This window comes from Primulina tabacum, chromosome 3 (assembly GCF_025594145.1).
Source record: "Primulina tabacum isolate GXHZ01 chromosome 3, ASM2559414v2, whole genome shotgun sequence".
In the NCBI taxonomy this organism is placed as follows: Eukaryota; Viridiplantae; Streptophyta; class Magnoliopsida; order Lamiales; family Gesneriaceae; genus Primulina; species Primulina tabacum.
In genome coordinates, this window is record NC_134552.1 from 10,058,997 (window position 1) to 10,081,187 (window position 22,191).

Consider the following 22,191-nt stretch of genomic DNA (forward strand, 5'->3'; position numbering starts at 1 on the left):
TAATAGATTGACCTTTGCAATTAGTGCATATATTGGTGGGCTCGATTTCACGATTTCTAGCAGAATACATTTATTTAATGTAGAACATAGAAAATAGTTTCAACAATTAAAGAAAAAAAAATAAATCTAGATAGGATATAATATACATGGATCAACTTTGTATGGAAAAAAAATTAAAGATATTATCTTTCTTGTAAAAGATAAAAAGAGGATTTGAGTTTTTGTATTTTCAAACCTTGTACAGTTGATTTTTTTTTAAAATTTTTATAATTATTGTTTAGATAAAACATGTATTTTTTTAAAATAAAATTAATGATACAAATTTATTATATATATATCTGTAGTTTGTATTAATAACATTTTTTTTAAAAAAAAATTATATAAAAAATATGACAAAAACTTATGTGAGACGGTCTCACAGGTCGTATTTTGTGAGATGAATCTCTTATTTGGATCATTCATGAAAAAGTATTACTTTTCATGCTAAAAATATTACTTTATATTATGAATATCGGTAGGGTTGACCGGTCTCACAGATAAAGATTCGTGAGATCGTCTCACAAGATACGTACTATTGAAATATTGTGAAATTTATTTAATGAGATTTGCATGGCGTGGTCATTTGAATGTTAATTTGTTTATTGAGACGTGAGTCATGTTGACATTTAGATAATGATGGTACAAAAGAGGAATTTCATTACATAATAATACAGATTAAAAAGGTAGAATATATGCCATATTTTCTATAATCTAACATATGTGGGAGTAGTGAAAATTTTGAGTCAAACATAGTTATTTTATACACGTTGTAACGTTCGACAATAAATAACAAAAAACGACAATGATAACGAAACTAACTGACACTCGTTTCGCGCCACTTTTTTTTTTGAATTGAACGATAATAGATTATTACATCGGTTAAAATTCCGATATCAAATGAATTATAAATCATCGACATCGGGACGTCACTTTTGGCCAATGCTTATCTTTATCTTGAGTGAAGTCTAAACAAACACACAAGCAAAATATCATCAAGTCACGTATCGGAATAGTTCCCAAACAAGTAGTAAGAAATAAATAAAATTAGCCAAACATGCCCTGGAAAGTAGCAGCAACACTGGAAGAAGAAGGGTAGGATGGGTATTCCATGTCGACCGGAAGCGTAAAACCGTCATTGGACATCCACATCAGCAGTAGAAAACCGATGGACCAACAGAACTCAACAAGGGTGAAGTGTGGGTTTTCAAGTTTCACACTTTTCTTCCCTGCGTCCACTGATATACCCCAAATTTAACGTTTTTTTTTCTTCAGCAACTAACTCTACTCTCTCTTTAGCTTCGACCCCCCGATGTCTCCGTGGTCTTTAGGTACTCTGCTTTACATTTTTCTTGCTTTGATTTGATTTTGACTTGCGTGTGGGTTCGATGATCTATCCCATTCCACACATTTTTGGTTCAAATAGAAGACATGGGTTTTCTTGATTGTGTGTTTGTCGGAATGGGCTTGAAGTTTTCTTGGATTTCTGGTTTCAGAACTTGATAGCTTGTGACTTTTGGTTGCGGATCTTTGTAATTTCCGGTATTCTCTGTCCCAAAATGGATCTTTTATTTTCCCGTTTGTCGCTTGATTCGTCACATTCTAATACAATGGGGGATTGGGTAATTTTGCTGTACTCTGGTTTTCGTTGGATCTGTGAAGTTGCCTACTCCACTCGAGGCTCGACTGGATATGAATGCGAAGTCTGGTGTTTTATTGTTTCTGATAATGTTAAGCCGAAGTTGAGTAATTCTATGTGCCTTTTGGGTTTTATTCACTGTCTTGATGATTGGAATTAGTTAACTCGTTTCCAGATCTAGCGTCTATAGTGTAGTTTTCTTCTGCCCTCGTGGTAATCTTCGGTCCACTTTGTGCGAAATGTGCATATGGCCTCTAAGGATGAGGTTCTCTTGCATTTTAGGATAAAATTGATATTGTTGAGTTTCTGCTTTTCGCTCTATCACAATCACTTTATCTTGGGGCCTTTTAGTGCAATTTGCTAATTCAGATTGTGTTCTTGTTTTGTTGAATTTGCTGTGGATTCTCGTTCGGTTTCTAATTTTCATTTCCATTACTGAATTACTTTCTGGGGTTTTCATAATGTATCTGTTGATGCTATCTCAAATTTGGTATATTTACATCTTGAACAATGTGTTACAGTTTCAACTTGACTAGAGGAGTTTTTTTAGCATGTAAATGTTATCATTATTATTTTTAATTTGTAGGTATAATATCCTACTGGAAGCGAGCACGCTAGGTTGAGCTTCTGAACTGCATTGTAATTATCATCATAATTTAGTGGCTGTTCGGTATATAGTTATTCAAAAGTCTGTCCGTTGGCCTTTAGAGGAGAGTTGCGGCTGAGATATGGGTTCTCGATTTCCTTCACATCAGTTGAGCAATGGCCTATATGTGTCTGGCCGCCCTGAACAGCCAAAAGAGAAGACTCCCTCAATGAGCTCAGTCGCCATGCCTTACACTGGTGGTGATATCAAAAGGTCTGGAGAGCTTGGAAAGATGTTTGACATCCCTATGGACAGCTCAAGGTCCCGAAAATCTGGTCCTATAAGTAATGCTCCGACAAGAACGGGGTCATTTGGTGGCACATCTTCGCACTCAGGCCAATTAAATTCTGTCAATCGTGCCTCTGTTTCTTCTGGAGGGGTTTCTGGGTCAGCCTCTATGAAGAAAACCAATTCTGGTCCACTTAATAAACATGGGGAACCATTGAAAAAATCATCTGGTCCTCAAGGAGGAGGAACAGCTGTTTCTCGTCAGAATTCTGGTCCTCTTCCACCAGTTCTTCCAACCACAGGTCTAATTACATCCGGACCTATTACTTCAGGTCCACTGAATTCATCTGGGGCTCCTAGGAAAACATCTGGCCCTTTGGAGTCGATTGGATCAATGAAGTTGCACAATGCTTCTGTTGTGAATAATCAGGCTGTTACCCACCTCAGTCAGGATGATGAATATTCCTTCCGGAGGAGCTTCCCGAAGCCAATTCTTTGGTCCATCATTCTTCTCTTCGTGATGGGGTTTATTGCTGGCGGTTTTATTCTTGGAGCTGTTCACAACCCTATTCTTCTTCTTGTCGTTGTCGTGCTTTTTGTTGCTGTTGCTACAGTATTTACCTGGAATACATGTTGGGGAAGAAGAGCTGTTACCAGTTATATAGCTTGTTATCCTGATGCTGAATTACGAACTGCGAAAGATGGCCAATTTGTTAAAGTTTCGGGGGTATATATGTCTTGAATTGTGCTTATATAAGTTTTCATATTACATGTTCTATGAATAATTTCCGCTGATCCTGCTTTTTTGTGTGCCCCTGCCTCTTTTCAAGAAGTCAGTTTAGAAATATCTATTTCCATGTTATCTGAAGTTGATGTTACATGCCTCGTATCTCTGCTTTATCAAGTATTTCTGCTTTATCTATTTCCATGTTATCGTATCTCTGCTTTATCAAGTATCTCTCCTTTCTTTTTGAAATGGTAATTGGCATCCGATATTCATTACATTGGACTTAAATTGGCATGTGACAATTCAATTCATGTGGCATCATACACAACATTTCATCTAATTTCTTCTTTGGAAATTTTAGGTTGGCACTATGTTTAATTTTGTATGATGATAGTCTGTCATCTTTGTTACTGTATGTATCATCAATGAATAGTAAGTATTGCTTGATTTCATTTCATGTAATTGATGAATTCTAAACAACTGGTCTAACCAGTAAAATGTTGACTTTGAAGGTTGTCACATGTGGAAACGTTCCTCTTGAATCATCATTCCAGAAAGTTCCCCGTTGTGTTTATACCTCCACAAGTTTATATGAGTACAGGGGATGGGATTCAAAAGCAGCAAATCCCACTCATCGCCGCTTTACCTGGGGCCTTCGTGCATTAGAGGTGAGAAAGGACTATCTGCCCTTCTGAAAATTAACTAGTTGGCTCTGATCTTTCACATGATTTACTCGCTGATTTTTTTTTTATTTAAAATGACGATTGTTAAACTAACTTGATTTGCACATTTGAGTTATTTGCATGCTATCTTTTGTCTGTTATTATCAAGTTTTCTATGTTGTCTATTTGTATTGTATCAAGCATGTTTCATAAGTCTATACTCTTTAGAGTAGTACTGGCTTTCATTTGGTTGCTGCAGCCTGCCATGATCGAAACTTATCTGAATCTCACTTATTCAGAGTTGGTTAATTGTGAAATGTATTTGATCCACGTGTTGTTTGTCTCCCAAATTCACACACTCCCTTAATAGATCCTGTCTGACTGCAGAGGCACGTGGTTGATTTCTATATCTCTGATTTCCAATCTGGATTGAGGGCATTGGTTAAGACTGGCTATGGTGCAAGAGTGACGCCCCATGTTGATGAATCGGTGGTTGTTGAAATCAATCCGTCAAATGGGGATGCATCTTCTGATTTTTCCAGATGGTTAGGAGTAAGGAATCTTTCAAGTGATGACTGTGTAATGTGTTTGAAAGAAGGGTAAGATGTTTATTTTCTTGCAAAACATTCTATGTTGTTGCATTTCATGCTAATGGTTCTTATGCAATCAATGTTGAAAACGATGGAGCAATAATGGAAAGATGGGTAATTTGGTTTCTCATTGTCTGAGCCTATATTAATTGACCAAGTGCAGTCTTTGTGGATGGATAATGTGAACTCGCATAGTCCCTGATGATCAATAAACTCGGTGCATATCTTCAATTATAGTATGGAAAATTGGCCGTTATCTGGGCTTCAACCTACTAGCCAGGCTTGACCTTTATTATCTCGAACACTTGCTAGGTACATCAAAGAAGGCAGCACCGTCAGTGTTATGGGTGTGGTGCAGCGAAATGAGAATGTTTTAATGATCGTTCCTCCTCCAGAACCCTTTTCAACCGGATGCCAGTGGAGTAAATGCATTCTGCCTGCAAGTCTTGAAGGTGTCGTTTTGAGATGCGAGGACACCTCGAAGATAGATGTTATACCAGTTTAGTGGGTACCATTTACATACCATAACGGGTTTCTGTTATCAGAGGGTAAAATATTAGAAACACAAGAACATGAAGGCAAATTTGTATAGTTTTCGTATTTTCTTCCAACTCAATTTCATTTTGATCAGGAAGTTTTTCAAAAAGCGTTGGTGTGATTATTTTAGGTATTGTGGAGGAGCCTTGAAAATTTACCAGAAGTTGTAGATTCATGTTCTGTTGGAAATGTTTTGGTTAATTGACTATTCTTTGATCTTGTGAAAATTTGGTTGTGTCGAAGATGGCAAATACTACTCTTAGACAAGCATATATGTTCTTCAGCTTGAGATATTCTTTGTGGCTTTTTGCCACTCTCTTTTGCTTGGAAATGAAGTATGTACTTACGTTGTAACTTTTTACGTCTTAATCTTTTCGAATTTGAGGTTGTCGATATTAACTAACATTTTTTAAGAAAGGGCAAAAAAGAAGTTTGGTTTCCAAAATTTTATAACATGGAGGTGTATTTTTGCTGAAATGCAATTTATGAGGCTTTATAATCTAATTTCATCCTACCATTGTTCAACGCGGTTTCTTGAGTGAATTTAATTATTTATATTATATATATGTTGATTTTTTTTTTTAAAATTTTATTCTTCCTCAGCATTCTAATTTGACCCGTGATTATGAGATGCATGCATGTGATACACGGAAAATTAATTTAAAGATTCATAGAATTTCAAAATACAGTATGTATGTATTTTATGAGTCGGATTGGATCGAAAATCCGTTTTATCATCAAAATCTGTTTATCATGCAATAGTACTATCATTGATCGAAACCAATCACATTAAAAGATTAATTTCTTTTTAAGATTTTCTATTATATTTGATTGATTTAGATTTATCATCAAAATTGGAGTTATATATGAATGAGCGGGGGCCCCTTGCTTAGAATTGAAGAGACATAATTGTATTGGCCATTTGTTCCATTTTCAATTATGTTATGTATTTGATCGTACACTCGACAGCAATCAATCATAAACAATTATTTGAAATGTGTAATCAATGTCATCATATATGTTGTTGAGGTACATTTTTCAAATATAACATAAAAATATGCAAGAATCCAAATATTTATTAGTTTCAAAGAATTAATACAAATTTCTACTTTGAAGTTTGAATTCTTCTTTGTGTTTTTCAAAAAGCAAAGCTGCGAGTACACCAATTCACATGGCCCAAATAAATTTCAACAGTTGGAATCATATTCATAATATACAGATTTGATATGTTGCATACTCGTCATGTACATTTATGTGAGCACTAATGATGTAATATTCACCTATGTAATATATAATTTTGATATATTTCATTGCATTCAATAGGTGAGTTTCACCTCATCGGTGGTCTCATATAAATGTGCACGGTGAGTGTCGTCCTTGATTTCGTCATTTTTATGGCCTTTTTCCATTTATTTAACATATGTTTATGATCGTGTATAAGTTATGTTCGCATCTGACTTATTACTTGTGATTGTCGATTAACCGATGTCCTTTATTTTTGCTTTATTAATTATACTACATTGTTGTTTATGCTCAATTAATATCCACGCTGCTTCCAAGCAACCACCAAGCGGCCAACTGATCAGTCCCTGTGTGTCCACCGAACCCCGTACGTAAGAGTAACTCATCACAAAAGTTCACCTTCATGTATACAAAATAGCAGGCAAGAAAAGCAACAAATTAACTAATGAATATGAGCTGCGTTCATGTTTGTGGTTAGGAGGAAAGAGATCAAGTGAAATAACGTTGTGAAAATCAATTGGCAAGGTGGAGGCGGTGGATGTGGAGATCAAGTGTCGGATTTGCTTCCTGCCTCGTGGCTTTGTAGTTAAAAGGAGACACATCTGCACGGACTGTGGCAAGCATTTGACGGTGTATTCCTCATAATAAGTACGGCTACTCTAAACTGACATACAACATATCAAATGATCTAATTGAAACGAAACTGAAAAATGAATGTTTCGTAAATTGATTTACACGTTCCATCATTTGAATCCAAGACGAGTGCTTCAGCTCAAAAGATTGTGAAATTATAAATTAAATTTTCCAAAAATTAAGAACAATTTTTTTTTTTTGCAAAAGAAATGAGAATTATTATTCGCTTGATAAGATGGATTAAAGTAAATATAATAGATATATAGTTCGAAGTCGACGGTTAGGTACTTGACTTGTAAATCCCAGGCATCTTAAAGGAGCCATCAAGGTAAAAGAGATAACCAACCAAAGTCGCTTCAATTTAATTCAAATAAAAAATCTCGGCACTAAAACAAAGGCTTTTGTGAAAAACAGAAATGAAAAGATACTCAGTTCATCCTCCTAATCAGCTCATTGATGTAATCCTCGCGATTACCAGCGTCACCACCTTCAACATAATGATTCCTCTTCTTCTTCAAACCGCCCAAAGGTGCTTTGAGTTGGAATGGCCATAGGAAGTTGTTTGCTTCTTTGAAGTGGGGTCCAACAGTCATAATCTCGTGAATAAGATCCTCCATGCAGATTATACCGTGTTTACCCAGCACCTACCACAACACAGCTACAACTAAATTAAAAAGGGGGAAATCTTGAAATTAACAGCAGTTTTAACAAAACATTGTCCAAGTCTCAACCTGCTCGATGATGGAATTGTCAGTCAAGGCATTTCTTTGCTTATTTACTTTCCCATAACCACGCTTGTAAATCAACTCACGGATACTTTTGAGGTTAGGGTACCTGACAAAATTATATAGCAGTGAGAAGTTTCTTGGTAGTTCATTTGATTCCCAAGAGTTGATGTTATTTTTGTTAATGAAAGCAGTGGCTTACCCATAAGTAACATAAGGCTCAACCCTGTGGAGCATGTTCATTGTAGCTTTGTTAACTTTCAAAAAGACACCATTAAAGATCTACACAAGAGTTAACAAAAATGATTAATTAGAATGTAGAAAAACTTAAAACATTGGAAGCAAACACTTGATTGAAGAGAGAAGCAAAACTTATAAATGGGGTATTCCAATAAAATTTAGGATCAATAACCTGACGTAACCGAAGAAGCTGCAGAATTTTCTTGGTTCTCGGATGCATTGCATTAATTCTGAAAGCCAAATGACATCATGAACATGCTTGGAGATGCTCGTATAACTATAAAATTATATTGAAAAGTAAATGCCTTACCCACGAATTCTGATAATGAACAAAAGCTTAGCTTCTGGATTAACATAAAATCCACCCTTCAATCTAGCCTCACGCTTCAAGCGAATCAACTCCTTCTCCTGAAAACAGTAGAGCAAACAAAGACATTCAGCAAATATTATGTTTCATTTTGGTTATAACAAAAAAACAATTCAATTAACACCTGATCCTCATACTCCTTAGCATACTTCCTTGCTTTGTAGCATATCAACTTTCGTGTCTCGGACCTCTTCTTCTTTGCTTCATTGAGCTCTTTTGCCTTAGCAAGCGCCCATTCCTCGTTCCTCTTCTGTTTCTTGAAAACTGACTCAGGGACTACTTCACCTTTGACCTCCTCACCCATTTCTCTATCCCAGTAGCCAAGTAGAACAAAACAAAAAATGACAACCCGCCTTGAGGGTGGTAAACTCTAATATTACAAACTTTCAAACTAGGTTATTAGTCTACTAACAGATTTAAATACATTGTGTCTAAATACGTTCTTAGCTTCAACAACGTATCAGGAATTACGAATTTGTCTGCGTGCTTGCCTTTATTCATGGAGGACTTGGCAGTGATGAGATAGGATTTTCTCACAATGTAAGGTTTAATCAGTCCACTGCTACAGATTTATGGTAAGATTGTGCAGCATAACATCTGAATGACATTCGGTAAATTTTAAATTCTATAGACACCTTATTTCCATACGTTTCTGTTGCTTCTCAAATCTCAGACCTCAGATTAGCAAAATTAAGAACATTTTCCAGATTCTTAACTAATCCAATAATGCTTCAAACATAAAAATTGAACAAATTTATCTTCTTTGGAGTTATCCTGCATGCCAGGGCTCAACGAATCAAACAGCACCGTCTAGCTACAGGAACTAAGCAGAATAAAGATTTCCAAAAATATTCGAGACAAGAAATAGAATAATGGGATTCAGATTTCGTATCCTATGTTGTCATTCACTCATCATCATCATTCAATTAAACATCCATCCATCCATCCATCATGCATAAAACCAAAATAAGGAAATCAATAAAAATAATTAAAACGGAAATGCTGGTGAGCTTCATGCCCGCTTATTACCTCAGATCAAATTAGCGCCTCTGCGAGGAGAATTAGGGCCTCCTGCTGTAGTGAGGGTACTTCGATTGGTGCAAGGGGAACAGCCCTAGTTCATATATCGGCGGCGCTACTTTGTAATTTTCGGGCTTGGCGAGGCCCATTACATGTGGGATTTGACCAAATGTAAATACATAGGGGTGAGCCCGTATTTGAAATATTTTATGTATGAAGTATGAACTGTTGGATGATTTTGACGTTCAATGAATGAAAATTAAGCATATTAATCAATGTGTGTGATTTGAAAAATTCAAAAACGAATAACGAAGCTTAATGAATGAATATTAATTTCGATTGTTCTGAATTAAACTCGAAACGAGTTCATAGAATGTTGAAAGAACTTCAAACGAGTAGTCGGAACATGTAAGGGACGTAAACCAAATTTAAAAAAAAATTCGATGAACAGTAGCAGGCGCTGCCGAGAGCTATCGGCAGCTCGCGCGGGCGCGCGCACAGAACACACCCACAGGCGTCTCTTCGGATTTTTCTGAATTTTTTCATTTACTTGGCATTGTTTGATGATTGTGGTCAGTTACAATGGTCAAGGGATATTCTTATGAATGAAAGATCATGTTTTTTCACATGAAAAACATTAAATGCTTCTTTTATTGAAAATAAAAAACATGTAATTTTTCATTTGCATATTGTTCTTCTTCCTTCTTCAACAAGAGAGAGTTCCATTCATAGAACTTGGATATTTGAGTGCATATTATCCAAGAGTTGTAGTTGTATCTTGGGAGAAGATTGCCACAAACCTTTACCACATTGTGAGGGACAAATTCTTCTTAAAGAAAAAGTGTTCAACACTTGACTGTACAAGTCATTTTCATTGTTTCTTCTTGTTTTTCCTATCAAATTTCAATCCCAGAAACAACATGGACATTTGTTCACAGTCCGAATTATTCTCTATTGACGATCAAATGCAAGTTTTATTCAAATTTTGAAGCACTATCCAAACAATATTATGTTTGATATTGATGTGTGTATTCTAATCATACGATGTTTTCTTACTGGCAATCTCAATGTTTTTGAAAGAACAACGTATAACGACGTGTACCCGGGATCATGTGAATTTTTGTGTTATTATTATTAAAAAAATTAAAATGATTTTATTAAAGAGAACTCTAGAATTGAGCTGCATTCCTACAGTTTTATATCAATTCAAATTAATTAACTAATATATGGATCCGATTTCATCGTATACATTTAATTGCCCAACAACAGTAAAGAATCATCTTGCTGCAGATTATGAATTTTTCTTTACAAAATTTGAACTTAATATTATGTTTTCATTTTTGAAAACTCCTGTGCATCTGTTCTGTTCATGTGATGAAGGTGAGACCGATTCCATCGATTCCGTTGCTCGAGTAAACTTTGTAGCCAAGTAGCTTTGGATGATAAATTCCTTCTATGGTGTTTTCGATCATTTACCCATGCCAAACAACAATCGATCCGACCACTTTAACACGGAAACGTCCATAAGAAAATAACATGCAGGATATCAAACTTGGAACTATATTGGCTTGAGAGCTGATTACGCTGATAGGATCATCTGGTCCACCTCCAGAAAAAGAAGATGACAATCACCGTAAAAACCATGCCAGCATACTTGATCCATTTGTCAACACGATTACGCCTTTCAATCAGCCTTAGCAGGGAATTTGATAGCCCCAAAGTGTTGAGCACATCCAATCCTTTCCTCTGAGCCCTCTGCTCAAAGTTGCATACGGGTAAAGAGTTGTATCAAAACCAGTAAATGTTAGCTTAAAACCGGTATGCTGCAACCCTCAACTGCAAAAATCTTCAAATTCCAGTGTATTTTCTTTTTTTTTTTTGCTATGTTACGTAAAAGTTTTACTTGCTACATGTATTTCGTAAAAGTTTTACTTGCTACATGTATTTCAATACCAACATTTATAACAGTACCCAGTAAGGAGTGAATAATAATTACCTTCAAGTGTTCTCTTTGCTCGCTATACTTTGAAAGAATGGCAACTCCAGTCGCAAAAGCATCCTCTAGTAGATGGGACGACCTGCGTACAGACTCTGACGCTTGTGCTTCCTCCTCAAAAATTCTCAATATATGTGAATCTCCATTCTGAAAAAAAAGGGAAAGCAATACCAAATAAGTTGATTTAAATAATTGAACAAAAACAGTTGTCCTGGAGAGTATCTTCAAGAGTCCATACAGCTCTTCCAATTAATTCAGCCCTCTCTTGGGCTTCTTGTATTCGCTTTAAATGCCGTGATAAGTATTTATCCAGACTAGTTCTTAATGACTCAGCCTCCTCACTGACTTGTTCCACTTTTCTGTGCAACATCATGGAGAAAAAAAAAATTGAGCAACTCCATAAATAAGATCTATTGCAACAAACAAGCATGAATTATGAAGTCTGATAAAAGGTAAGTCAAGAGGTTGAACTCTATCCTAAAACAACATTAATGATTAGGCATATGATTTCATCAGAATGAAACAAGGACCACTGACAAAAGTAGTCCATTCTTCAACTCCTGTTTCCATGTTGAACAAAGCTTGAATCAATTTTATTTCACCTTCTAAATGCACTGACGACATATGATTTTAGGAAATCTTTTATTATTCGATAAAAGATTTCCCTCCTTTATCACAAAATGGTACAAGAGTCTTGACATGCAATCAGGACAAAAGATATCAACATGAAAAAAAAAACAAGTTGTAACAGAGGAAAATCCAACAGAGGGCAATGAACATAAGTAATTCTGTTATTTACAAATCAATATATAAAAACATGTTATAATTTTTTTTCCATCACTTTAGTTGAACCAGGATATAAAGGAAATTAGCATAACCATCATGACCAGCCATACCCAGTTCCACCAAAACAGATCCAAAACCCTGTACTGCAACAAAAGCAAACCAAAATTCTCAGGAAACACATGGGGTTGAATTTGGGTTGATGGATTTAATATTTGATGAAAACATTTGATAGGTGATACTCAAATGACTTTTATTTTTGGGGATGTCAAATTGATGATGAATGAATTTGAAATTCAAATTACCTACAAGTATCTAAACAAGTACGATTAATCTAAATAACAGATTTGATATGCCTTGATTCCAAATACATCAATCAAATCGAATGAATTCTTTTCGCTTTCCAACAAGTAACAATCCCCCTCTCCTCCTGTTACTCCATGAATCGATCTAACTAGGAAGCGAGGCTCCTGAATCGCACAAAAAACGAGAGTAATTAAACAACAAACGTGCCAATCCAGAATCCGTCCAATTCATGACCTAAATTTACACCCACCAATGATTAAAAAAAAAGGAAAAAAAACGTAAAAAACAAGTTAACGGCACCTTTTCCAGAGATCACGCTGCGATTTGGCGGCGATGGAACGCCATTGGCGATCCATGTCGGAACACAAAAACTGGATCTGGTTGATATCTCGTCGAACCGCGGTGGATTGATCATCAGGTGCCCCGGGAATGACAGCATTTACTGACGACGAGTACTCGAGGCGCTCGAGCTTCTTCTCCAAGGCGTCTCTCGTCCTCAATAACAGCCTCTTGGAGATTGAGTACAGCTCCGATAGAGTACCGCCGCCTCCTTCCGCCTCCATGGCCAATTTGTTTAGAGATGATTTGTAAAATTAACGTTGTTTTCTAAGGCGGAAATAAATTGAAAGATTGATTCCTTCTGAAAGTTTAGGCATCGCATTTTGCACCCCGAACTTTATCAAAATTATATTATACACACGTCTTCATTTTTTAATACGTGGATTAGGTGAAACTTTTGGTCGATAAAGATTTGAATTCGATTCCTCGTTCCAATATTTTATCGGAGCGAGTGTGTTGTATAGGTTTGTTATTTTGTTAATATGGTTTCCAAATACAAGGTTAGCCTAAGAATTATCCAATTCATATAAAAAAAATTAGACTATACACGTACCGGATACTTGAAGATCCATTAATTATAAATTGAGCTTAAGACAGAGAGGATCGAAGCTCGTCTTTCCGTTTCTTTCACGGTTAAGCCCCCTTACTAGGATAAATATTTGATTTGATTCATGGCCGCGGTCAAGATAGTCCGAAGGTAACAGCAAGCTACGCTTCAAAGACAAGCCCCGAAAACTCCAGTACGCTCATGCTTCATTTTTTGTTCAAATAGTTTCAAACTAAGCCCACGGGTAGATGAAAACAGATTGCAAATTGCTTTGAATTTACGAACTTCAAAAGGTGAGTTCCATTCTTCACTGGTCGTCCTCCATAATTTGGTAGAAGGGATTGCGGTAACCAAATCCCTCTTTAGAGATAAAAATTCAATCCTTGTTAGAAGGGATGTCATCTAACTTAAGTATTTTTTGTTTTCCAGTATGCCGTGAAAATTATGAAAGCAGCGATAACGAAGGAATGCTTTGTGACTCCATAATTTTCTGTGCATGCACACGGATGAGTAACATAACAGACTCGAACATTTCACTGGTTACGGCTAGAATATAATGGCTGTCAATTTGCTTTATGTTGGCTAATTGGTCATTGATTTTTGCATAAGAGATCTTGTCCCAGAAACACGAAATTTGTTGGCGTATGGAATACTATTATGTGCATGATTTGCCTTGCCACTGTTTTACATTTTACCCTTTGCAATCCACTGCAGATCTTCCTGATTTTGAAAAGGTGAGGGGAAACTAACTCAAATTCCATTCTCGGGACTTTAGGCGTTGTCATTCTTATTGGGTGTGGGCATGTAGATCTTCCCACGGTGGCCATGATCTACCAACTTTCTGCATTATCAAAATGTTGTGTGTATAAAACAATTGTAGGATTCAGATTTTGCAAAGGTCTGAGGCCATGTTTGACGTACTTTAACTCAGTTTCTAAAATAGAAAATTAGTCTTACTGTCAAATTGATCTCTTCCCGACAGGATTGATAAATTAGAAGAAATCACAGAGCTGATATAGAAAGCGGGAAAGCCGGGAAATATCTCCACTGTTAATATATTGCTAGTTGCTTTTGATGGGAATTGGATATTTTAATTACAACATGCTTCTTCATGCACTAGCCATGCATAGAAGAAAATGTCAGATTTAATTGCTCATTTTTCTTCTTTTTTATGTAGCTTTTTGTTTCGGGATCAACATTATTAGTTCAAGTTTGGATTTTCACCCTAGTGAGTTATTTGGTATATGATTATATTAAAGTTAATAAAGTTATTTACAAGAATAGAGTATTATTCGATAACGATGGATATTTTATAGATTTGAAACCAATTTTGTATGAAGTTAAATGTATTTGTTTTCGAGGTAATTATGATCATTTTTTTGTGTGTTATTCAATTTTTTGGTGTTGGATTTTAGCTATGTTGCAGCTAATAATATGATGCGCTGCAGAATCTTGCTAGGCTGAGCAGGCTTTCAAGGTGTTTGAAGACAGGAAATGGGAGCACTGTGAACTTGATTAGTATACCTATCCCAAACTAAGTTTTGATGAATATGGATTGTCTTTTTAAATATTCATTTTTAATATCCAAAATTTATTGTATGAATTGATGCAAGAGTTAAAAATTCATTGTTGATGTTATTTTAAGCGATAGACAGGCCGGACTATAGTTAAATAAGAAAAAAAATATACAAATTACATGATTAAAATTGAAAATTTATCGTAATCAGACTAAAAATATATATAATTTACAAGATTAAGAATGTGATTTCATTGTTAAAGAAGGCAAAAAGCAAAAATTGTGTGAGTTCCAAAATAAAAAATGTATTTTTTTTCATTTTTTTAAATGAATAAATGTATCATTTTTTATATAAAAGAAATAGAAAATTTCAGTTCAAATTTCATTGTAAATTGCGGAAATGGGTGAAGTTTGACCATCGACAAAGATTTATATATACCGAACGGTCATAGGTGACATTAGATTTTTTTAATTTATATGGAAAAAGCCATATTTTCTCTGTAAGTTAGAGGAGGAGCAGAGCAGAAGTAAATGTTTCTCAATCACCGGAAAGCTTCGAGATTTGTTTTGTTTTGCTATCCCTTTGAATCTCCGAAACCCTAAATCACTCTTTCGATTCAATCCTACTGAAAATGTACAAGTGTAAATTGCAGGAGCTGTGCCAGAGGAAGAGCTGGAACCTACCCGAATACAACACCATCAAAGATGGCCCAGATCATCTTCCCAGATTCAAAGCTATTGCTGTTGTTAACGGCCTCGATTTCGAGACTCCGGCTGAATGCTCGTCTGCTAAGGAAGCTCAAAACTCGGTGGCTAAAGTGGCCTATGATCACTTCAATATTTCGACGCCTCCTCGTGGCCAACAGTCTCCCTCCGCTCTTGTTCAGCCTGTGTTTCCGGCGTGTTCTTCCCCTCTCGCTCCTATGCCGCATAATGTTGAGCCTGTTCCAGTTTCTCCAATTCCATCATCGCTTCCACTTCCTCCTCCCGGTACTTATCTTGATTTATTTGTCTTTTAATTTTAATAATTTGGGGTGACTGCTGTTGTAGACTGGCCTCTGCAGCACATTTTATTTTTTTCTTAAAAAACGAACTACTTTACCTCCATGTTCAGTCCCAGTTGGTACTTAATCATATCCTTTAGATCCTATATCCTTTTCAGTTCAGTTCAACCACAGAATTTGCACTCTTCAGTTTCACAATCATATAATTTGAAGATGTCAAGTATTTCATTGCGTTGTTTGAGCATCTCTGTAATATTTTCAGAACTTTTGGTACCAAACAACAGTGCACTTGCGGAACCTGTCCACAAGGACATGATGCAGCCGAGTATGGGAGATACGACACAAACTTCCACGCTTTACAAAACACCAATAGGTTCTGGCGGTAAGAGTTCAAAAGATCATAAAAATGTTTCTTTCTCATTTCAGTGTTACGATCTTTTGGTGGGCTTAATTTCTCTAATACCTCTATCAATTTGTGAACTTTTGTGCAAACTTATATTCTGTAAAGTTTGGTGGCAGCTGGGTGATAAACATTTGTATATTTCAGAGCCTTTAAGATCTACTATAAAACCAAGGGCATTTGCATCACAACTGTTAAATTGAATGATAAGTTACTGATCAGCTTGTTAGTCGTTCTTGAACACAGATAAAGTATTCCCATGAAATCAATAGTCACAATTGTTAAATTCTTGAACACAAATGAAGTATTCCCAAATGAAATCAATAGTTCCCAATTCTTAACTTTGGCTTACATCATCTAGTAATTCGCATGATGCGCCAAACTTCGAACTTGATATGGAGTTATCCTTTTTTGATACAGCCTACTGGGATAATATGTAGTCATTCTGGTCATGCCTTACAAATGGGAAATGTTCATTTAGAATTTTCATCTCTTCTTGTGTTCTTTTTTTCTTTGAGAGTTTCCAACTTTGGAGAAAAGTGGCCTGTTAACTCCAAAAAAATGGTTTGAGGCTATTGCATATAGGGGAAACTTAAATAAAAAATTGAAGCGACATTTATAAAGCATGTTTTTGGCTAGAAAAGCTTTCCTTCTTCACTTACCACGTGCTAGGCAAGTACTTTTTTTGTGCTTGTGTCTGACACCAATCATCCATGTCCAGAATTTAAGTTCTTCTATCCAGGGTGGTTGGACAGGAAGAAATCCCTTTGATGAAATTTAATTTCTTTTGTCTATTGTTAATTATATGATTGCAAATATCATATATTCTGGCCAGTTTAATCATCAGCACGTATGCAGGTTGACCAGCTGACTAAAAGTTTGTAAAACTGAGTAGGGATGTGCAACAGGTAAAATCCGGGCATGTGATTAGAGTGAAGGGAAAAATTATCGAATGACTAACGGTTATGAGTTACTCTAATCATAAAATGGTTTCAATATACGTGACATACAATAAGGACGAGTGGAATAGTTTTTTTCCCCTGGCTACAGTGTTAGATAAACCAAAATTTGAAAAGACACCGTTTAGATTCCCAAATCTGTGTTCCATAATTCAATTCGATAAAAGCATTGCTGTCAATACAAAGATTGAATCATGGTTTCCCATCCGATGATTCAGTGCTAACTCGTTTTCCATTGTTTGAAACTAACGTACTCTATAAATTTTTGTTTGTTGTTAAAAAAGTCCTTTTACTTGCAACACATGATTTGATTGACTCGGACATCCATCCCTATGTTTGAAAGGTAAACATGGGAAGATGCAAGATTCACTCAAAAAAAAAAAAAAACTTGTATCTTGTTTCACATTTGAAATGGTAGATTTAAAATGTGGATGGAAGGATTTGTTATTTCTAAAATGTTATATCATCGGTATTCTTTTTCGTTTTCCTTTGAAGAAGGTTCACTGCACATGTACAAGAATCGGTTGCAACAACATGCCCAAAAGAGGTATCTCAGTTTACCTGTTTACACTTGTGAATCCAAAGGGCCTCCGCATACTCGCCTCTTTAAGTCAAGAGTGTCATTTGACGGGAAATCATACGAAACAATGGAATTTTTCCCTACATTAAAGGAGGCTGAACATGCGGTTGCAATGGTTGCGTGTCAGATGTTGCAAATCGACCAGAGTCAAGAGGCTAGTGCTGAAACAAATCATAAATTTTCAATTATTTTTTTATTATGTAGCTAATTCGTTATTTATTGTTAATCTGAAAATTACATCAGGATGGAGGCTTGTACAAAAACCTTCTACAGGAACTGGCACAAAAGAGGGGTCTTCTTTGTCCAACATATGAAACTGTCAGATGGGGTCTACCTCACAGATCTGTATTTCAGTCCATTGTGGAGGTAGGAAGCAGTACATTCCATGGTGACGAAGCCAAAAACAAAAAGCAGGCAGAGATGAATGCTGCCTCAGTCGCTTACTGTGCTCTAACAGAGTGTAAGAAACTAAGAATTTACTGGGTGTTGATTTGGTTTTAGCGTCTGTAAGGTACTGTGCATGGCAATTTATTATAATGATGGATTGTTTTTGTTGTAAGTTCCACGTGTAAAGCTCTTCCATTTCTCATTGCCATGGATGTCCTGACAATTTTTTTGCATTTAAGTAGCTGATCAATTGCTGAAAGTTTATTATGTGCTTCTCCACTTTGTTAAAATCGATTTTTTGTATTAGACCTAATGAATACTGTTAATGGGCTTACCAGAGACATCTTTTTGCAGCATCCCTTGTGACAGAATGCTCAAAGGCATCATCTAGCGTGGAATGTGTTGTTTCCGATAATCTCACTCAGAGTTCACTGCCCACGGAAACAATGAAACGAGATGAATTTGTGGCAAATGAAGGTGATTTCAGAAAATTTGAATATTTCCACCCATGTATGCTTGTGGTTTAATGTCAACGGGATATGGATGGTCTTTATATACAAAGGTTGGCAGTGGATAAAATGGTAACAATTTATTTTAATTAGTTGCGGCCCTTGGCGGCCCTCTACCACCTCGCCGTTGTCTGAGGCGGTCCGAGGCTATCTGGCGGGCGAGGCAGGCGACAGAGGTGGTTAATGATTTTAAAATCCTAGTCAATTATCAAAGTCAAATAATTTTTAAAACTAGTCAATCAATTTAAAAAAACCTAGATATAATAAAAATACTTCACACTTTCTTTTGTATATCCTTTTGGTTTCAAGTATCATTCACCATCAGTCACCACCTGTCTCAAACCATCTATAGTCGCCGTCTTAATTATCTTGTTAGTTTGTATTTATATATTTATTTGCACATTTTCTAGATTGTATTATATTGTAGGAAGCTTTTTTATGCATAAACATTATTTAATTACATATATTACATAAAAAATTATGATTATTTGTAATTTCATTGCATGATCATGATAATATATAATTACATATAAAAAATTGCTAAAAAGAAATTCAACTGTCTAGGCACCGCTACTGACCGCCCACCCCGCCATCGCCTCCCGTCATTTTTTACATTGATTTTAATAGAAAACCTAACATAAAAATTGGCCTCCTAGGAATTAGGATCACCACCCTTCCTCCTTAATACTTTGTGACCTTTAAAATTACCATTGTTTGGTTACAATGAGTTCTTGTTGCTTGTAATTCGTGGTGTGATCTCCTTAAAGTGTCGCCATTATTAGTTGGGTGTCTATCATTCATTTCTTTCTCACTGTATCTTTACTCTTCACTATAAAATTTATAAATTCATTTTGCGATGTTGCATCTCTAGTTCTATGATGTATGATGATTTGTTGTTTTTATTATTCTAATTCTAAATTGATTCTAGTCCAAGTGAGCACTCATTTTTACTCATTTTGTCTCCAGAAACTGAGATTAATGCCAAAAGAATCAAACGCTCTCCTGAAAACGAGACAGCCAATTTGCCGGCTGTGCTCCCTCCTGAAGTTTCCATCTGCACAACTAGAGCATCAACCTGTTACTGAACCTGTTTCCAGGCAGCATGAATCCCCGCGCATTTTTTGTAGCAAAACAGTGGTTTTTCCTCGCAAATCAGATTTTCCTATTCCAGATGGTGCCTCTGTGATGCCCTGTAGCGATGATGACCAATGGGTTGCTTATAAAGTGGAAGCTTAACCAGGAACCCTCCGCATAGTTGCAGCAGCATAGGTTTGCTTGTACATCTAGTGTAACAGATGACAAACTGAATAGATACAGTGCATCTCTCTTGTTAAAACTGGCTAACAGACTCCGTGGTAGTAGAATCCATGCCTTCGAAAAGAAAAGTATATTAACCGCTGACCTGGTCTGCTTAATCATTAGTCATCGCAAACTGAAAAAATTACCCACTAGTCACTACTCAGTGGAGTTTTTAAATATGGCTATATTTTGCCTGTATTTTGGCCATTATTATTATTATTATTATCATCAGTTTATTTTTTATTGGGATAAAATGTAGTTCCACCAATTTCATGATGTTTATATGTTTGTTTGATAATAATTTACGATTTTCGATCTTCTCATATTTTGTATTATTTTGTTTAAAAAAAAACTTCAGAAAATCACCTTATGCTTACAATCAAATTTATTTTTGTAAAAAAACTCATTACCATTACTATAAAAAAAATAATAACAACAACAATAATATTGATGTGCGAAAGAAAAATTGGTTCCACTACATTAGAAAAATGATATGGAGATGTTATTAAAATTTTATTTAATAATTTACTAAAAGTTAATTGTAGATGTGACAAAATAAAATTTATTTATTTATTATTATTTTTTGCATAAGTTAATTGAAAACATCATCTAACGGACTGACATCGTGAGCTCACGTTCATGTGAAGGCAGTTGCTTAGTGATTTTATGTAATACTTATCATTCATCTTTATTTCAAGAAAATGACCAACTCAAATTGTTATAAAATTTCACTGTCTCATTGTAAACCTATATAAATATTAATCTTTACCAATTTGGAATGGCTACCCATTTCCCATAGAATCTCCGGAGCTTTCCTAGCCTTTGAATATATGTAATTATAAACTGGATACAAATGATCTATTGAGATATAATTCATTAATCTCTGAATTTCTGTAATTTTCTCAATGTAAAATAGTAAACACCGTCGATCTATTCTACATCTCCTACTCGACCATCATACTTACCTAGTACTGGCCGTGAAGAAAAAAACAACATTGTGATATTATATTATTGCTTGATGTATAGGTATTCAATAATTTGTATATTTTCATTGTAACTTTTAGTTTTCCATTTGTAAATACCTTAGAGAACCTCGAGATGAAATGTGTCATCCTTCCACAACTTCTTAATTCGTATATTTTTATAGCATTCCAATAATATAAAGAACGTATATCTCAAGTAGGTTTCTTGTTTATATTTTGTTTTCCCGTTTTTTTCCAACTTGGCAAGCATCCTTTGTGAAAAGATACTATACATACTTAATTGTAGGGTGTTAATTCAGGTGGGTTCAGATCGAATTGATGCGATACACTATAAAAAAAGTCTAAACCGACACGAATTCGAATCAACCTAAATCAATCTCATTTGATTTGTTATTTTTAACAAAATAGTTGAATAAAAATTCAAAACACGTGATAACAATATTTTAATTTAAACATATAAGAAATATCATTTATTTAATTTGAAAACATAATGGTAGAAAATAAATAAAAAAATTGTTCAAAAAGGGTTTGGAACAGCGGATTGACCAGAGGAGCTTTTGATTATTGATGAATTTGCGTGTAGTGCTTTCTGTGAAGGTCCTGGAGAGGTGAGAGCCTTGGTTGACGGCGGCGGTGGCGGCGGAGCATGGTGATTTGATTTCCGTATAGCACGAGGGATTGACGTACCGGCGGCGGCGCTAGTTCGTCGAGGCCGCTCGGCCGAGGATAATTTTGGAGGCATTTTTCAGCAGGCAACGCCTTCCTGCGAACGGATTCAGCTGAAAGATTTGCCCTTTATAGCTCAGTATGGTGGCAGAATGAATTGGATATGTCAAATAGAATTATTTAAAAATTAATCAACCAAAAAAAACATATTTATTTATATTATTTTTAGCCTAATATTTTACTATTTATATTTTTAGTACAATATTTTTCTTCAAAACACATTTACTGTTATTTATATATTAAAGTATATCATAATACTTATAATCATTTCTAAACTAATGGAGATTTTATCGTAGAATGTAAAAAAGAGTTGAAAGTATATTTTTATAAATAATGTCGATAAAATATAGATAAATATTTATAAAAAATAGATGAATGATTCATTCTAAATATTTTATACATAGTGTTTGTATATTTATTTTTTAATTAATAATTTAAATTTGTTTCAACAAAGTGTAAATCGATTTTAAATTTATTCCGTTTGTTGTTGAGTCTCAAACATCCAAACACAACTTAAACCCAAAATCCCCCAACACTGTAAACACCACCAGCGGGAATCTTGCCA

At 35.3% G+C, this 22,191-nt stretch overlaps 4 protein-coding genes across 12 annotated transcripts; 2 read left to right on the plus strand and 2 right to left on the minus strand.

The window, feature by feature from the left end:
* Nucleotides 1-1,095: 1,095 nt before the first annotated feature.
* Nucleotides 1,096-5,354, plus strand: LOC142540117 (putative membrane protein At1g16860). Of its 3 annotated transcripts, XM_075646039.1 has the most exons (6): nt 1,096-1,367; nt 1,533-1,578; nt 2,262-3,276; nt 3,789-3,944; nt 4,326-4,537; nt 4,841-5,354. In XM_075646039.1, the coding sequence occupies exons 3-6, from the start codon at nt 2,404-2,406 to the stop codon at nt 5,031-5,033; spliced, it is 1,434 nt and encodes a 477-aa protein (XP_075502154.1). In that variant the 5' UTR covers nt 1,096-1,367; nt 1,533-1,578; nt 2,262-2,403; the 3' UTR covers nt 5,034-5,354. The 3 variants fall into 3 exon arrangements, with proteins under 3 accessions (XP_075502154.1, XP_075502152.1, XP_075502153.1); XM_075646037.1 differs by lacking the exon at nt 1,533-1,578 and having other exon boundaries at nt 1,097-1,367; XM_075646038.1 differs by lacking the exons at nt 1,096-1,367; nt 1,533-1,578 and adding an exon at nt 1,617-1,777.
* Nucleotides 5,355-7,278: 1,924 nt separating this feature from the next.
* Nucleotides 7,279-9,461, minus strand: LOC142540118 (large ribosomal subunit protein uL30y-like). 2 transcript variants are annotated; one of them, XM_075646040.1, is made up of 7 exons: nt 9,302-9,461; nt 8,397-8,580; nt 8,216-8,313; nt 8,078-8,135; nt 7,868-7,947; nt 7,672-7,774; nt 7,279-7,584 (listed from the first exon to the last, which is right to left on the minus strand). In XM_075646040.1, the coding sequence occupies exons 2-7, from the start codon at nt 8,574-8,576 to the stop codon at nt 7,369-7,371; spliced, it is 735 nt and encodes a 244-aa protein (XP_075502155.1). In that variant the 5' UTR covers nt 8,577-8,580; nt 9,302-9,461; the 3' UTR covers nt 7,279-7,368. The 2 variants fall into 2 exon arrangements, with proteins under 2 accessions (XP_075502155.1, XP_075502156.1); XM_075646041.1 differs by lacking the exon at nt 9,302-9,461 and having other exon boundaries at nt 8,397-8,602.
* Nucleotides 9,462-10,506: 1,045 nt separating this feature from the next.
* On the minus strand, nt 10,507-13,050 carry LOC142540119 (membrin-11-like). The gene is made up of 4 exons (XM_075646043.1): nt 12,678-13,050; nt 11,527-11,647; nt 11,289-11,435; nt 10,507-11,047 (listed from the first exon to the last, which is right to left on the minus strand). The coding sequence occupies exons 1-4, from the start codon at nt 12,938-12,940 to the stop codon at nt 10,886-10,888; spliced, it is 693 nt and encodes a 230-aa protein (XP_075502158.1). The 5' UTR covers nt 12,941-13,050; the 3' UTR covers nt 10,507-10,885.
* Nucleotides 13,051-15,245: 2,195 nt separating this feature from the next.
* Nucleotides 15,246-20,019, plus strand: LOC142540120 (double-stranded RNA-binding protein 1-like). Of its 6 annotated transcripts, none has more exons than XM_075646044.1 (6): nt 15,246-15,769; nt 16,046-16,165; nt 17,638-17,876; nt 17,966-18,182; nt 18,464-18,586; nt 19,585-20,019. In XM_075646044.1, exons 1-6 carry the CDS (start codon nt 15,412-15,414, stop codon nt 19,701-19,703), a joined length of 1,176 nt encoding a protein of 391 aa, XP_075502159.1. In that variant the 5' UTR covers nt 15,246-15,411; the 3' UTR covers nt 19,704-20,019. The 6 variants fall into 6 exon arrangements, with proteins under 6 accessions (XP_075502159.1, XP_075502161.1, XP_075502162.1 ...); XM_075646046.1 differs by having other exon boundaries at nt 15,247-15,769; nt 17,728-17,876; XM_075646045.1 differs by having other exon boundaries at nt 15,248-15,769; nt 17,641-17,876.
* Nucleotides 20,020-22,191: the final 2,172 nt, after the last annotated feature.